Genomic DNA, 18,397 nt, shown 5'->3' on the forward strand with positions numbered 1-18,397 from the left:
GTGATCGTTGGAAAGTTGCAGAGTGTGACAGTACCCTAAGCCACACGTTCAGTTGGTTGATGCTGTGTGCTTGCTTTGAAGGGTGAGGATCTGCAGCTGCGGCCAGGTTCTGTGCCACGTATGGAGATCGGAGGTCATTTGCCACATAGAATTGTGATGTTTCATCACCCTACTGGATTTGAGGACTCAATCTAAAGACTGTTGTTGGTGGTGACCTGCGAAGGGCTGAGATCTTATGTTGAGGCGAGATCCCAGTGACCGTGCGTATTGTTAGAAGCTGCCACGTGGGACTGTGTTGTCCCTCATCTTTTGGATCCACTGAACTCATCCAAGGACTATTTCTATATTTCCCTGGCATTGGATTACCGGGTGGCGCCCCGGATCGGCTCCCATTGTGTGAACTCATTGTGAACTCATAGTGGGCCCATTTTGTGGACTCATTATGGACGCTGCAGTATTAGGCTAGGTTCACATTGCGTTAAGTACATACAATTAAACGGATCCGTTAAACGCATGTACAGAAAAGAGCCAAATTTCTTGAAAATTTGGCTTCACGTTGACGCTTGGGTTAACGCACGTGCCAGCGTTTATGTCATTCTGATGTCCGTTCGTGAAGCATCCGTTTGTCTGCGTTTGGCACTGTCAATAAAGTTGTTCTCTTTTTTTTTTCCCTTTTGTCAGTGTCGGGTGTGGGTGAAATCATATTTCCTGTCACATGACCACATGGACCACCCTCATTAACGTAATTCAAACGTATGGTTTTATTTGGAAATTTGCATGATTTGCGTCTGGCTGCGTTTGCAATAGCTTTCAATGGCAGAATAGACGCTTTCCGATAGTCTTGCGTTAGCTTGACCGGACCCGAAAACGCTGCAAGCCGTGTTCCAAGGTCCGTCATAAAAAAAGTAATGTGGCAAACGCATGCCAATTTAGGCATGTGACACGATGCGTCAGACAATGCAAGTCTATGGGTGCGTTACAATGTCCGTTACATTGCGTTTTCACTACTTAAAAACGTATCTGTTAGACGGACTCCCCTAGCGCAATGTGAACCTAGCCTTACCCTCATTTGTGTTGTCCCAGTTCCCTGCTCCAATAAATCTTGTTGGATTGTTTATCGGCCTGGTGTCTCTTCCTGCTCTGTCGCTTACCTCATCACAGGGGACACCATGCTGCTTATTGGGGGGAGAGATACAGTGCTGCCTGCGGGGGGGGCACACCATGCTGCATGCGTTTGTGTTCGACACTTTACATGGTGGACGCTTTGACCCCTCCCCATAGTAATGTATTATCTGCCTCTCCATGCTGCACAGACTTGCATGATCTGCTGTACAGTAGACTGCCTCTCCATGCTGCACAGACTTGCATTGGTCTGTGGTCTCAGAGCACCATTCGTTACTTCACTTCTCACCTTTTAATTTTCCCAAACATCTGAGCGTGGCCCAAAAACTTTCCGAAATCGATATGAAACATGTGTCCAGAGCCGGTGAGGAGGATGTTGTCGCTGTGCCGGTCACAGACCCCGAGGACGAACGTGACAACGCACCAACCGGCGCAGGAGCACAGGAAGTTGTCAGAGGCCTGGGGAGGAAGAGGAGGAGCCTTACCCAACTGAGCATGTGCAAAAGACAGGGACTTAGTGTGGCGCCTGCTGGCTGTACCCAACTACCGGATGGACCCGACTACCAGATGGACCCGATGACCAGCCAGGTCGGCTGCACCACCTGCTGAATATACCTGACTACCGGCTGCACCACCTGCCGGATGTACCTGACTACCGGCTGCACCACCTGCTGGATATACCCGACTATCGGCTTCTCCACCTGCCGGATGTACCGACTATCGGCTGCACCCACCTGCCGGATGTACCTGACTATCGGTTGCTCCACCTGCCGGATGTACCAGACTATCGGCTGCTCCACCTGCCGGATGTACCCGACTACCGGCTGCTCCACCTGCCGGATGTACCCGACTATCGGCTGTACCCACCTGCCGGATGTACCCAAGTACCACCTGTACCCAACTGCCAGATGTATCCAAGTACCACCTGTACCCAACTGCCAGATGTATCCAAGTACCACCTGTACCCAACTACCGGATGTACCCAAGTACCTCCTGTACCCGCCTGCTGGATGTACCCAAGTACCACCTGTACCCAACTGCCAGATGTATCCAAGTACCACCTGTACCCAACTGCCAGATGTATCCAAGTACCACCTGTACCCAACTGCCGGATGTACCCAAGTACATCCTGTAACCGCCTGCTGGATGTACCCAAGTACCACCTGTACCCAACTGCCAGATGTATCTAAGTACCACCTGTAACCAACTGCCGGATGTACCCAAGTACCTCCTGTACCCGCCTGCTGGATGTACCCAAGTACCTCCTTTACCCACCTGGTGGATGTACCCAAGTATCTCCTGTACTCACCCGCTGGATCTACCCAGTACCTCCTGTACCCACCTGCTGGATGCACTCGCTTACCGGCTGTCCACCTATAGACCTACACGAACACGGGTCCCACTCACAGACTGCCCACCTAATACCCCACACAAGATGCTTGCCCACCCTCCACATGTGCCCACATTTTCATGGTCACCCTCTGTGCCGAGTCTTCCCAGATACCAAATCATGACCTCTACCTACTGACAAGGCTCTCCTCTGGCCGGCCAGCTGTGGCCCCCAGCACCCTGCGGACTGTGGGGGCTCCTGAGGGTTACTGCTGGTCTCTCCTTGTGTTGTCACGAGTTGCCCCCAACACTTGTCTGCTGGACCATTGCTTACGGAGAGAGTGGCGAGATGTGGGGGCCGTACCGTCTGCTTGTTCTGGAACCACTTCCTGATAGACGAGTCCTTCAGGGACCCGAGGAGCCCGGACTGGTGCTGGATCTTTGCCAAAGGTGTAGAGTCCGGAACCAGATGGATCAATCCTGGGAGAAGGATAAGAGGAGGAAACAGTCATCATCAACCAACACTACTACTACGTCATCATCCTCCACCACTACTATTACTATGTCATCATCCTCCACCGCTATCATCATCCTCCACCACTAGTACTACTACGTCATCATCCTCCAGCACTACTACTACTACTACTACATCATCATCCTCCAGCACTACTACTAAGTCATCATCCTCCACCACTACTATTATGTCATCATCCTCCACCACCACTACTATGTCATCATCCTCCACCACTACTACTACTACATCATCCTCCACTACTACTACCTTATCATCCTCCAGCACTACTACTACTACTATGTCATCATCCTCCAGCACTACTACTACGTCCTACGTCATTGTCACAGTTCACGGGGAGGATATCTTTATCTTCCCCACCACTCACACCAATTTGTCATGAACTGGGGTTGTTTAGTTGCCCCTGGTTCCTTTCTGAAGGGGATTTATCTATATCCCAGTTCCGGTTTGGAACTTGCAGCTCTCTGGCACCCCCCTTACCCTCAGGTCAGACAGGGTACTGCACATAGAATAATTAGTCGCCAGAAAGGCTGCCTTACTTTGTACTGGCTAATGGGCACACTGCAGCGAGGGCGATATAACTACTCCCACTCAGGGGGGAACAATATTTATCAACGCCGCCCGTCGCTACAAAGCCTCCCAAACACACAGGACAAATCCGCTGCCACCAGCTCCGATTTAATTAATAACTGGTCCGGAGCCAACCTATATTAGTAGCGTAATTCACTTCAGAGGATGTGACAGTTCGTTATAGAGCAAGGACAGACAAAGCTAGTAATTTTATATATTTTACTCCAAAAAAAGGTAGGCAGTGTTTATAGTAGCATAAAAAGATATTATGAAGACAAGTATCGTATGTACAGTACAATTACAAATAAAATGGGTTTAAAGCTGAAAAAAGCACTTACATTTCGTTCAGATCATTTCATCTCCAGGATGTTCACAACGTCAGGGGGGTTCGTTTAAGTCTAAATACGGCGTAGGTATATGACCCGCTTACGGAGAAACCCGTTCCTTGCATTTCATTGGGTTTAGCTCCTAACAATTTCAGTGAGTTATACACTGTGTGCAGAATTATTAGGCAAGTTGTATTTTGATCCCATGATCCTTTTCATACATGTCGTCCTACTCCAAGCTGTTCGGGCTTGAGAGCCAACTACCAATGAAGTAAATCAGGTGATGTGCATCTCTGTAATGAGGAGGGGTGTTGTCTAATGACATCAAAACCCTATATAAGCTGTGCTTAATTATTAGGCAACTTCCTTTCCTTTGGCAAAATGGTTAGAAGAGAGATTTGACGGGCTCTGAAAAGTCCACAATTGTGAGATGTCTTGCAGAGGGATGCAGCAGTCTTAAAATTGCCAAACTTTTGAAGCGTGATCACTGAACAATGAAGCGTTTCATGGCAAATAGCCAACAGGGTGGCAAGAAGCGTGTTGGGCAAAAAAGGAGCAAAATAACTGCCCATGAATTGAGGAAAATCAAGTGTGAAGGTGCCAAGATGCCATTTGCCACCAGTTTTGCCATATTTCAGAGCTGCAACGTTACTGGAGTAACAAAAAGCACAAGGTGTGCGATACTCAGGGACATGGCCAAGGTAAGGAAGGCTGAAAAACGACCACCTTTGAACAAGAAACATAAGATAAAACGTCAAGACTAAGCCAAGAAATATCTTACGACTGACTTTTCAAAGGTTTTATGGACTGAAGAAATGAGAGTGACTCTTGATGGGCCAGAGGCTGGATCAGTAAAGGGCAGAGAGCTCCACTCCGACTCAGACGCCAGCAAGGTGGAGGTGGGGGACTGGTATGGGCTGGTATCAAAGATGAACTTGTGAGTAGTGTTGAGCATTCCGATACCGCAAGTATCGGGTATCGGCCGATACTTGCGGTATCGGAATTCCGATACCGGGATTCCGATACTTGCCGCGTATCGGATACCGGAATCGGAAGTTCCCAGATTCAAAATGCAGAAATTCAGCCAATGAGAATGATTCCAAGTGTGGGCACATCCTGTTTAGCATGGAGGGCATGAAACTACTGGCAAGGCTGTGATTGGCTGCTGAAATGATGTCATGATGCAGTTTAAAAGTCGCTGGCGCCATTTTGCGATCACTCTGCTGTGAATTCAGTTAGTGACAGGACGCTGTTTGCTGACTGAGGGACAGTTTAGAGATAGCGATTTGCTTCTTTGTGCTTTCCAAAGGCTAATTTAGCAACCGCTGTGTTCACCTACTATTCACCTTGCTTTTGCCTTGTAGCACTGTTTTCACAGCGATCTGCAAGGTCTGTGTGTGTGTGTGTGTGAGTGCAGCCCACTCTCTAGTCTGAGTGCAGCCACATAGGCCATCCATAGCTGGTTGTATTCAGTTCAGGGAGGGTGGTTCATTGCCTCATACTGTTCTTTTTTTTTCCAAGTAGTGTAGTCTTCTTTTTTTTTTTTTTTCAAAAAATTCCTATTAGTGTCTTTCCACCCGTCTCCAGCTAATTTGTGGAAAAACACTACATAGGATAACATAGAGGAGGGTTTTTGGGCCTTGCAGCGCCGTTTACGGCTGTCTGCACGGTCTCCGTGTGACTGCAGCTCGCCCTGTAGTCTGTGAGCAGCCATAGCCTGGTTGTCTCCAGCTCAGGGTTGTTCACTGCGTCATACCGAAAAATCAATTTTCATTTTGTTTTAAGTACTGCAGGCTGCTGCACATTTTTTCAAAAAATTCCTATTAGTGTCTTTCCACCCGTCTCCAGCTAATTTGTGGAAAAACACTACATAGGATAACGTAGAGGAGGGTTTTTGGGCCTTGCAGCGCCGTTTACGGCTGTCTGCACGGTCTCCGTGTGACTGCAGCTCGCCCTGTAGTCTGTGAGCAGCCGTAGCCTGGTTGTCTCCAGCTCAGGGTTGTTCACTGCGTCATACCGCCAAATCAATTTTCATTTTGTTTTAAGTAGTGCAGGCTGCTGCACATTTTTTCATAAAATTCCTATTAGTGTCTTTCCACCCGTCTCCAGCTAACTTGTGGAAAAACACTACATAGGATAACGTAGAGGAGGGTTTTTGGGCCTTGCAGCGCCGTTTACGTCTGTCTGCACGGTCTCCGTGTGACTGCAGCTCTATCCGTTGTCAGTTCAGCCCCCAAAAAATAAATAAATAATAAAGTTCACCAAACACACCAGTTACACCACTTTACATTTGTGTAGGCCACATTAGCTCATATTAAAGTCTAGTCCACACTTTAGAAAATTAGTGTTTCTTATACCTGTTAGGAGTTGTTCAGGAATAAGCACACAAAGCCGTTAGTACTTTTCTGCTTATCTTTATCAGTCAACCAAGATGAAGAAGGCAGTGAGTAAGGCACGTGGGCGTGGGCGCGGAGCAGGGAGGGGACGTGGGGATTCTGTGCCTGCTGCGGGCACCGGTGACTCATCAGCACCCACTTTCACAAGGGAACAGTCATTCATGCGCAGCTTTGTCGCAGAGCGCCGTACACCACTGCTGCGTGAAGAACAAATTGAAGCCGTTGTCGGATGGATGGCAGCTAATGCATCAACTTCAATTAGTGCCACATCCTCTCAGACACAGAGCACTGGAGAGCAGCCATCTGTCTCTTCACCACCTGCCAAATTGCCCAGGCAGACAGAGAGCCCAGGACAGGAGCCGTCTCTACTTCTGTTCTCTGAATCTCTTGGCTTGGAAACAGGGGGCCAGCCAAGCAGCATTGGAGAAATGGAAGAAGAGGCAGGGTGCAGTGATGCCCAACAGCTTTTTCTGTCTTCCTCTGAAGAGGCGGGTGGGCCAGTGGCTCTGGTCACCACATCGCAGGCCGCATCAGCTGATGATGACACTCAGGTGCCACTTACTGGTGCGTGCTCTGCTGCTGAGACTACCCAGGAGGAGCAGTTGGGGGCAGAGGGTAGTGTAGATGATGAGGTCCTTGACCCATCTTGGCGTGAGGGACAGGAAGGTGGTGGGAGCAGCTCTGAGGAAGAGATTCCCCGTACGGCCCAAAGAGGGAGAGGGAGGGGGAAGACTGCGGATCCTGCAGCCTCCGCTTTGGCACCCGTTAGGAGCATGTCTCTTCCAAAAGCCAAAAAGGGCGCTCCCAAGACTTGCAGTGCCTGGTCCTTTTTTGACACAGTTGCAGATGACATTTGCTATGTCAGATGCAAGGTGTGTCATCAAAAAGTCAAAAGAGGGAAAAATGTCAGCAACCTCAATACCTCCAACATGTGGAAACATGTGCGCAACAGGCACCCGGCGGAGTTAGAAAAACACACTGATGAGCTAGGCCAACCAACAGCGGCAGCTACCACCTCTTCAGCTCGTGTTGCCTCTTCCTCTAGCTCACACGCAGCTGGTTCGGCTTCCTCCCAGGATCACCGTGGAAGAACCTCTGGCCCTGTTGTCCAGAGACCCGCTGTAATTCCACCCGCAGCACCACTTTCCCAGTCATCCACACACTCCCAGCCCAGTCTACAGCCATCGGTAGTACAGGCATGGGAGAAAAGGCGGCCTTTCTCGTCAAACCACCCACGAGCACAGGCTCTGACTGCAGGCATTGCCAAACTTCTGTCACTGGAAATGCTGTCATTCAGGCTGGTGGAGACTGACAGCTTCCGTGACTTGATGTCATTGGCAGTCCCACAGTACAATGTGCCCAGCCGCTTTTACTTCAGCAGGCAAGCCGTCCCTGCCCTGCACAAGCATGTGGAGGGACACATAAAACACGCGCTACTGAACGCCGTCAGTAGCAAGGTCCACCTCACCACCGATGCGTGGACCAGTCACCATGGACAGGGGCGATACCTTTCCCTCACTGCCCATTGGGTTAATGTCGTTGAGCCGGGTACAGACCGTGCGAGTGGCGCAGGACGTGTCCTGCCCACTCCAAGGATTGCAGGAATCCATTCTGTACGCATTGACTCCTCCTCTTACACCAGTTCCTCAGAATCATCGCTGCAGGAGCCGTCACAGTCCACCTCCACCTGGACCCGTGATGAACGTTTACCTGTTACGACCGACATGAGCACAGCCGTGGCCAAACGTCAACAGGCCGTGTTGAAATTAATTTTTTTGGGGAATCGTAGCCACACAGCGCAGGAGCTCTGGAATGCCATCAAGCAGGAGAGCGATGTGTGGTTTGTGCCAGCGAATCTCCAGCCAGGCATGGTAGTGTGTGATAATGGCCGAAATCTGGTGGCAGCTCTGGGCCTCGGCAACCTCACTCACATCCCATGTCTGGCACATGTGCTCAATTTGGTCGTGCAGAGCTTTTTGAGGGACTATCCGGATCTTGATGCACTGCTGCACAAGGTCCGCCTAGAGTGTGCTCACTTGCGGCGTTCCACCACGGCAAAAGCGCGCATTGCGGCTCTGCAGCGCCGACACCGCCTGCCGGAACATCGCATCATATGTGACCTACCTACCAGGTGGAATTCCACGTTACATATGTTGGAGCGGTTGTGTGAGCAGCAGCAAGCTGTAATGGAGTACCAGCTGCTTCAGGCGCAAAAAAGTCGCAGTCAGCGCCGTACAGACTTCACAACCACAGAGTGGGCCACTATGAATGACGTCTGCCAGGTTTTGCGTCCCTTTGATTATTCCACGCGGATGGCGAGTGCAGATGATGCACTAGTCAGCATGACTGTCCCCCTTATCTGCCTGCTTGAAAAATCACTGCAAGCGCTAAGGGATGATGTTGTGGAAGAGGTGGAGGATGAGGATTCAGCATTTCCATCATCTTCTGGACAGTCAGCGCCACGTGGTTCCTCACAAACGCGTAGGCAGGGGACAGTTTGTGAGGAGGATGAGGAGGAGTCAATGGAGGAGGAAGACGTCCGTCCAGAGGAGGGAGTTACCGAATTGTCCAGTACTCAGTGTGTACAGCGAGGGTGGGGTGATGACGAGCAGGCAGAGATCACGCCTCCAGCAGGGGACAGCGTTTCTTGGGCAGTTGGCAGTCTGCAGCACATGGTGGATTACATGCTGCAGTGCCTGAGAAACGACCGCCGCATCGCCCACATTCTCAACATGTCTGATTATTGGGTGTTCACCCTCCTCGATCCTCGCTACCGGGACAACGTAGAAAGCCTCATCACACCGTTGAACCGGGAGCGAAAAATGCGGGAGTACCAAGACACACTGGTCAATTCCATCATCTTCTCCATTCCAACTGAGAGAAGTGCTGCTAGTGCATTACAAAGCAGCTCAGTGCGTCCAGGCAGTGGAGGAGGCTCTGCACAAAGAGGGAGCAGAAGCAGTGCCTCTGCCCAAGGCAAGACCAGTATGGCCCAACTGTGGCACAGTTTTCTGTGCCCCCCACAAAAGTCTACACCATCACAGACGGCTCCAGTCAGCAGGAGGCAACGGTTCCGTCAGATGGTGACAGACTACATGTCTTGCCCTCTTGCTGTACTCCCAGACGGCTCTTCCCCTTTCAAGTTTTGGGTCTCAAAGCTGGATACATGGCCAGAGCTAAGCCAGTATGCATTGGAGGTGCTGTCTTGCCCTGCGGCCAGTGTATTATCGGAACGTGTCTTTAGTGCTGCAGGTGGTGTACTAACTGACCGTCGCATGCGACTATCCTCCGATAACGTTGACCGGCTTACTTTCCTGAAAATGAACAAGGCCTGGATCTCGCAGGAATTTGCCACTCCTCCTCCTGATTAAATAATTAGGTCACTGTATACGTTATCCAGGTCTCCTGTTGTGTTCATCTTTCTACCACCTGAACTTAAATTCCTGTGCTCCAACACCGCCAGTTGAGGCTCAGAAGTGCCGTCTGCACAGTCAAAACATACGACCCAGTGTTATTGGGTTTCAGTAACGTCAGCTGATCCCCAGCTGTGTAGCCGGCAATGTGTCATGCGACCGCCACGCTGACACAACAACTGAAATGTAAGGGAATTTGTCCCCCCCCCCCAAGGCGTTTGTTACTGAAAGAGCCACCTTGTGCAGCAGTAATGCTGCACAAGGAAAAGGTAGCTATTTTGGTTTAGCTCCTTGCAGAACTTAACACTTATAAAATGTGTCCACTGATACCGTAAAACAGTCCCGGAGGTGGGACTTTCCTTCGTAATATGACGCAGCACAGCCGTCATTCCTACCCCCCCGGCGCCGCGCCCCGGCTCCTCAGCGTTGTTTGATTCCGTCCCGGAGCCTGCGCTGTTATGTTATCCCGTGGCCAGGCACACTTAGCGCTGCCCGTCTTCTGGCATCATTTGGTGTCAGGATGGCTGCGCCTGTGCGGCCGCGCTGGCCGAGAGCCCGCCTCGCAGTGTCTTCTGATTTAATCCCACTGGGGGCCTGGGATCCATGGACATGCGCATTGCATATCTGAACCTCCACCTCTCACTCATCTCCCTATGGCTTCTTCAGACTGTTCGGTGTCAGCTGGTCCCTAATAGCATGCCACGGTCGTGACACCGCACAGTCTTAAGAAGCCGTAGGGAGGGGAGTGAGAGGCGAGGATATGCACTGCGCATGGCCATGGATCCCAGGCCCCCAGTGGGATAAAATCAGAAGACACTGCGAGGCGGGCTCTCGGCCAGCGCGGCCGCACAGGCGCAGCCAGCCTGACACCAAATGATGTCAGAAGATGGGCAGCGCTAAGTGTGCCTGGCCAAGGGATAACTTAACAGCGCAGGCTCCGGGACGGAATCAAACAACGCTGAGGAGCCGGTGCGCGGCGCCGGGGGGGTAGGAATGACGGCTGTGCTGCGTCACATTATGAAGGAAAGTCCCACCTCCAGGACGGTTTCACGGTTTCAGGGGACACATTTTATAAGTGTTTAGTTCTGTGTTTGCAAGGAGCGTGATGAAAAGAGCCACCTTTTCCTTTTGCATCTTTTGTGCTGCACAAGCTGGCTCTTTCAGCTACAAACGCCTTGGGGGAGGGTTAAAGGTTCCCTTTCGACTTTCTCAGGCTTCGGCCTACATTGTGTTCCTCTGCTTTTCCACCTGTCCCTGGGCTCCAACACCGCCAGTTGCCGTCCAGAAGTGCTGTACGCACAGTCAACAGTCGCTCCTCTGTTATTGGGGTTCAGTAACGTCAGCTGTTCCCCTGCTGTGTGTGTGGCAATCCCTCCTACCTCCTCCTACCTCCTCCTCCTCCACCTGTCCCTGGGCTCCAACACCGCCAGTTGCCGTCCAGAAGTGCTGTACGCACAGTCAACAGTCGCTCCTCTGTTATTGGGGTTCAGTAACGTCAGCTGTTCCCCTGCTGTGTGTGTGGCAATCCCTCCTACCTCCTCCTCCTCCACCTGTCCCTGGGCTCCAACACTGCCAGTTGCCGTCCAGAAGTGCTGTACGCACAGTCAACAGTCCCTCCTCTGTTATTGGGGTTCAGTAACGTCAGCTGTTCCCCTGCTGTGTGTGTGGCAATCCCTCCTACCTCCTCCTCCTCCACCTGTCCCTGGGCACCAACACCGCCAGTTGCCGTCCAGAAGTGCTGTACGCACAGTCAACAGTCGCTCCTCTGTTATTGGGGTTCAGTAACGTCAGCTGTTCCCCAGCTGTGTGTGTGGCAATCCCTCCTACCTCTTCCTACCTCCTCCACCTGTCCCTGGGCTCCAACACCGCCAGTTGCCGTCCAGAAGTGCTGTCCGCACAGAGCAAAACGCCTCGCCAATGTGTTAGTGGGGTTCAGCACCGCCAGCTGTTCCCCTGCTGTGCAGCCGGCAACGTGTACTGCGACCGCCACGCAGGCACAACAAGTTAAATTTAAGGGAACCTGTCCCCCCCCCCCAGGCGTTTGTTACTGAAGGAGCCACCTTGTGCAGCAGTAATGATGCAAAGGGAAAAAGTGCTTCTTTTCGTGGTGCTCCTTGCACATGCTGATACTAACACTTATGAAAAGTGTCCCCTCCTACCGTGATACCGTCCGGTAGGTGGAACTTTCCTTTGTGATGTGACGCAGCACAGCCGTCATTCTTACCCCCTTGGCGCCGTGCGCCGCCTCCTCAGCGTTGTTTGAATCAGTCCCGGAGCCTGCGCTGTTAGGTTAGCCCTTGGCCATGCACATATTTTGCGCTGCCCGTCTTCTGACATCATTTGGTGTCAGGCTGGCTGCGCCTGTGCGGCCGCGCTGGCCGAGAGCCCGCCTCGTACTGTCTTCTGATTTAATCCCACTGGGGGCCTGAGATCCATGGACATGCGCAGTGCATATCTGAACCTCCACCTCTCACTCATCTCCCTACGGCTTCTTCAAACTGTGCGGTGTCAGCTGGTCCCTAATAGCATGCCACGGCCGTGACACCGCACAGTCAGAAGAAGCCGTAGGGAGGGGAGTGAGAGGTGGAGGTTCAGATATGCACTGCGCATGTCCATGGATCTCTGGCCCCCAGTGGGATTAAATCAGAAGACAGTACGAGGCGGGCTCTCGGCCAGCGCGGCCGCACAGGCGCAGCCAGCCTGACACCAAATGATGTCAGAAGACGGGCAGCGCAAAATATGTGCATGGCCAAGGGCTAACCTAAGAGCGCAGGCTCCGGGACTGATTCAAACAACGCTGAGGAGGCGGCGCACGGCGCCAAGGGGGTAAGAATGACGGCTGTGCTGCGTCACATCACAAAGGGAACTCGCGCCTCCAACACAGTTTGACTGTATAAAGGGCTAAATGTTATACGTGTTTCATTCAGCGTGTGCAAGGAGCAAAATTAAAAGAGCAACCTTTGACTTGTGCAGCACTACTGCTGCATAAGCTGTGGCTCTTCTACTTTGTAACCCCTGAGGGGGGGTTAAAGGTTACCTTTGAAATTGGTTCAAGTAGGCTTCGGCCTACACTCTGCTCCCCCTGCAGAGCCCGGGCTCCAACACCGCCAGTTGGGGCCCGGTACTGCTAGCTGCACAGAGCCAAACACCAGCCAATGTGTCAGTGGGGTTCAGCACCGCCAGCTGTTCCCCTGCTGTGCAGCCGGCAACGTGTCCTGCAACAGCCACGCAGGCACAACAGACCCAAAGCTGCCGCCAGTGCAGGCTTCGGCCTACACTCTGCTCCATCTCCTCCTCCTGCTCACCCCGGGCTCTAACACCGCCAGTTGGGGCCCGGTACTGCCAGCTGCACAGAGAAAAACACCAGCCAATGTGTCAGTGGGGTTCAGCACCGCCAGCTGTTCCCCTGCTGTGCAGCCGGCATCGTGTCCTGCAAAAGCCACGCAGACACAAGAACTGAAATTGAAGGGAACCTGTCCCCCCTCCCCCAGGCGTTTTTACGTTATCCAGCCACCTTGTACAGCGGTAATGCTGCATGTGTGCAAGGTGGCTCATAAACGTATTCTCCTCGCACATGTGGAACTGAAAACACGTCTGAAATGTGTCCTCTGTGTGACCATTTAACCGTCCCGGTGGTGTGACTTTCCTTTGTAATGACACGCTGCAACCCCCTTGGTAGCGCTGCCCGTCTTCTGGCATCATTGTTTGGCTGGCTGCGCCTCTGCGGCCGCCCTGACCCACACAACGCCCCTCGGTGTCTTATTTCTTGGGACTGCGAGGGTGTGATTGATGGGCATGATCAGTGCATCAGTTCGCCTGTCCCTCATCTCCTTCCGCCTTCTTCAGACTGTGCGGCTTCATGGCCGTGGCATGCGATAAGGGATCAGATGACGCCGCACAGTCTGAAGCGGGTGTAAGGACCCGAGTGCGAGAGGCCAACATATGTGCTGCGCCAGGCCATGAATCACAGCCCCGCAGTGTTTTAACAATGTAAAGACACCGCGGGGCTGGGATTCATGGTCATCGCGAACCGCAGCGGCCGACATTAAATGAGGTCAGAAGATGGGCAGCGCTAACAGCGCTAGGCCAGGGGATAACACGACAGCGCAGACTCCTGTACAGCAAATAGCAACGCTCAGGAGGCTGCACCCAGCACCAAGGTGGGATTCTTGACATCTGTGCTGCGTCTCATTACAAAGGGAACTCGCGCCTCCAACACAGTTTGACTGTATAAAGGGCTAAATGTTATACGTGTTTCATTCAGCGTGTGCAAGGAGAAAAATTAAAAGAGCAACCTTTGACTTGTGCACCACTACTGCTGCATAAGCTGTGGCTCTTCTACTTTGTAACCCCTGAGGGGGGGTTAAAGGTTACCTTTGAAATTGGTTCAAGTAGGCTTCGGCCTACACTCTGCTCCCCCTGCAGAGCCCGGGCTCCAACACCGCCAGTTGGGGCCCGGTACTGCTAGCTGCACAGAGCCAAACACCAGCCAATGTGTCAGTGGGGTTCAGCACCGCCAGCTGTTCCCCTGCTGTGCAGCCGGCAACGTGTCCTGCAACAGCCACGCAGGCACAACAGACCCAAAGCTGCCGCCAGTGCAGGCTTCGGCCTACACTCTGCTCCATCTCCTCCTCCTGCTCACCCCGGGCTCTAACACCGCCAGTTGGGGCCCGGTACTGCCAGCTGCACAGAGAAAAACACCAGCCAATGTGTCAGTGGGGTTCAGCACCGCCAGCTGTTCCCCTGCTGTGCAGCCGGCATCGTGTCCTGCAAAAGCCACGCAGACACTTGCTCTTGTACCTTCTGCTCCCCATCCTGGTTCCAGTACCGTCAGCTGGTTCCGGGCAGAGCCTTTGGCTTAGGTGCCTCCCTCTGGGTATCCGAGTTCCACCAACGTCAGGTGGTCCTTGGTAGTGCTTTCAGGCACGGGTACCTCCTGCTTAGTAACCGGGTTCCAGTAACGTCAGCTGGTCTTCGGTAGTTCCATTGGCTCTTGGACCTTCGGCTACCCATCCGGGTTCCAACACCGTCAGCTGGTTCTCGGCAGTGTCTTTTGCTCTTGTACCTTCTGCTCCCCATCCTGGTTCCAGTACCGTCAGCTGGTTCCGGGCAGAGCCTTTGGCTTAGGTGCCTCCCTCTGGGTATCCGAGTTCCACCAACGTCAGGTGGTCCTTGGTAGTGCTTTCAGGCACGGGTACCTCCTGCTTAGTAACCGGGTTCCAGTAACGTCAGCTGGTCCTCGGTAGTTCCATTGGCTCTTGGACCTTCGGGTAGCCATCCGAGTTCCAGTTCCATCAGCTGGTTCTCGGCATTTTCTCAGCCTTCTTGTACCTTCTGCTACATTTCCAAGTTCAAGAGACTAAACACCATGACCCGGAAGACCACCCCTAAGATGACGACGACACCAGAGACGACAACCACCGTGATGACGACGACCCTGGAGACGATGACCCCGAAGACCACCCCGATGACGACGACCCCGGAGACGACGACCCTGAAGACCACCCCGATGACGACGACCCCGGAGACGACGACCCTGGAGACGACGACGACCTGGAAGACCGAGAAGCAGAAGAACAAGAGGCTGCAGAACAAAGAGCAGAAGAACATTAAGCATAACACTAAATATCAGAGCAAAAAATATTATCTAAATTATAAGCAGAAGAAGACTAAGCAGTGTATGGGGGTGAGTCTGTTCCTCCTCGTGGTGCCCCTGGATAAAGCCTGATGCTGCAGGCCAAACTGAACGCGGACAAATGTAACTCTTTTGTGACAGGCAGAACGGAAGGTGTAATCTTCAAACTTTTATAGATAACAACTACGGGAATGCCTGTCACAAATAAGAATATGATGAAGAAGTTGAATATGATGAAGATAATAGTAAAATAAAAAGAATATGAACAATGTAAGAAAAAAAATAATAGGTAGAAGATGAAGAAGAAGATGAATAAGGTGAAGAAGTTGATGTCAAAGAAGCTGATGATGAGGATAACGAAGAAGAAAGTGTGGGAGAAGTAAAAAAGAAGGTGAAGGGCGTGGAAGTAGTGAAACATCAATATCTGACAAAATAAAAAAAAATTAACATAGTCAAAATCTTTCTACCGCCGAACGTCATAAAAAAAAAAAAAACCTGCTATTCTATTACATTGGGCTAAACCTCTGTGCCTTTAATGTCTCCGCCACGTCCCCCAATACATCCTACATTATTCTTAGTTGTTTTCCTTCATGTAGAATGAACCTACAAGTTTATAAAGGGTTTATTTTAATTCCGATATTTTCGTCCCATTGACTTGCATTGGGATCGGGGATCGGTATCGGATTAGATCCGATATTTTTACGGTATCGGCCGATACTTTCCGATACCGATACTTTCCGATATCGGAAAGTATCGCTCAACACTACTTGTGAGACCTTTTCGGGTTGAGGATGGAGTGAAGTTCAACTCAACTCACCTAACTACAATCTTTAATCTCTCCCCCTCCTCTGGCATTTTCCCCTCCTCCTTCAAACGCTCTATCATTACTCCATTACTAAAGAAACCCACCCTCGACCCATCCTGCACAAACAACTACAGACCGGTCTCCAATCTCCCCTTCATCTCAAAACTCCTGGAGCGCCTAGTCTACTCCCGCCTTACCCGTTACCTCTCCACTCATTCCCTCCTAGACCCTTCACAGTCCGGTTTCCGCCACTACATTCGACAGAAACTGCACTCATCAAGGTGACCAATGACCTTCTCACAGCAAAATATAACGGCGATCACTCTGCTCATTCTCCTCGATCTTTCTGCAGCTTTTGACACGGTTGACCACCCTCTCCTACTCTCTAGGCTCCAGTCACTAGGCATTAAGGACACTGCTCTCTCCTGGTTCTCTTCCTATCTTTCTGACCGCTCCTTCAGTGTTCTGTTCTCTGGCTCCACTTCATCTCCTCTTCCTCTCACTGTCGGGGTACCTCAGGGCTCAGTCCTTGGCCCCCTTCTCTTCTCCCTCTACACGGCCCCAATTGGACAGACCATCAGCAGATTTGGCTTTCAGTACCATCTTTACGCTGATGACACACAACTATACACGTCATCCCCTGACCTTACCCCCGCTGTACTAGAGAACGCCACTGACTGTCTGTCCACAGTCTCTGACATCATGTCCGCTCTCTATCTGAAACTCAACCTCTCCAAAACTGAACTTCTTCTGCTCCGGCCTTCTACTAACCTCCCTAAATCTGACATCTCCCTCTCCGTGGGTGGCACCATAATAACACCCCGGCAGCAGGCGCGCTGTCTGGGTGTTATGTTTGACTCCGATCTCTCCTTCACCTCCCATATACAATCTCTTGCCCGCTCATGTCGCTTACATCTAAAGAACAGCTCTAGAATCCGCCCTTTTCTCACCATGGAAACAACAAAAACCCTCACTGTCGCCCTGATCCACTCCCGCCTGGACTACTGTAACGCTCTATTAATTAGCCTCCCCCTCACTCAACTTTCCCCTCTCCAGTCTATCCTTAATGCAGCAGCCAGGGTCGTCCATCTGGCTAATCGTTACTCGGACGTGTCCGCTCTTCGCCAGTTGTTACACTGGCTGCCCATTCATTACAGGATACAATTCATAGTACTTGTTCTCACCCACAAAGCTCTCCACAGTGCGGCACCCCCTTACATCTCCTCCCTCATTTCTGTCTATCGGCCTAACCAACCTCTGCGCTCTGCAAATTACTTTTCGACTAACCTCTGCACTAATCTGAACCTCCCACTCCCGACTCCAAGACTTCTCCCGTGCTGTGCCAATCCTCTGGAATGCTCTACCCCAAGAAATTAGGACCATCCACAATTTGCATAGTTTTAGGCGCTCGCTCAAAACACATTTGTCCAGAGCGGCCTACCACATTAACTAATCAAGGTCATTTTATGTTTGTGTGTGTGTAGCCCATTCACTATCTCATCTACCCCCCACCCCCTGAAGATGGCCGGACCATCATTGTAAATACACACCTGTACTTTGTATCTCCCCCACCTCATTGTAGATTGTAAGCTCTCACCAGCAGGGGCGGCTTATTGTGCTTTAATTATTGTATTGTTAACATTTTTACTTATAACTGTTGTGTTTGAAGCTGTAAAGCGCTGCGGAATATGTTGGCGCTATATAAATAAAGGTTATTATTATTATCAACTCCCAGACCTACTGCCAGTTTCTGGAAGACATCTTCAAGCAGTGGTACAGGAAGAAGTCGGTATCGTTCAAGAAAAACATGATTTTCATGCAGGACAATGCTCCATCACATGCCTCCAACTACTCCACAGCGCGGCTGGCCAGTAAAGGTCTCACAGAAGAAAAAATAATGACATGGCCCCCTTGTTCACCTGATCTGAACCCCATAGAGAACCTGTGAGATCTACAGGGAGGGAGAACAGTCCACCTCTCAGAGCAGTGTCTGGAGGCTGTGGTGGCTGCTGCACGCGATGTTGGCCGTAAAGAGATCAAGCAACTGACAGAATCTATGGATGGAGGCTGCCGAGTGTCATCAGAAAGAAAGGGGGCTATATTGGTCACTCATTTTGGGGGGGTTTTGTTTTTGCCTGTCAGAAATGTTTATTTCTAAATTTTGTGCAGTTGTATTGGTTTACCTGGTGAAAATAAACAAGTGAGATGGGAATATATTTGGTTTTTATTAAGTTGCCTAATAATTCTGCACAGTAATAGTTACCTGCAC

The 18,397-nt window shown here is 51.3% G+C and overlaps 1 protein-coding gene across 1 annotated transcript in view; it reads right to left on the reverse strand.

The window, feature by feature from the left end:
• Positions 1–18,397, reverse strand: part of PIK3C2G (phosphatidylinositol-4-phosphate 3-kinase catalytic subunit type 2 gamma) — a 215,001-nt gene that overhangs the window by 17,194 nt on the left and 179,410 nt on the right. The window contains exons 23-24 of the mRNA XM_077267271.1: positions 2,816–2,931; positions 1,412–1,581 (exon numbers count right to left, since the gene is read on the reverse strand). Coding sequence (XP_077123386.1) covers positions 1,412–1,581; positions 2,816–2,931 — 286 coding nt within the window. The remainder of the gene's footprint in view (positions 1–1,411; positions 1,582–2,815; positions 2,932–18,397) is intronic.

Source organism: Ranitomeya variabilis, chromosome 5, assembly GCF_051348905.1.
Source record: "Ranitomeya variabilis isolate aRanVar5 chromosome 5, aRanVar5.hap1, whole genome shotgun sequence".
Classification (NCBI taxonomy): domain Eukaryota; kingdom Metazoa; phylum Chordata; class Amphibia; order Anura; family Dendrobatidae; genus Ranitomeya; species Ranitomeya variabilis.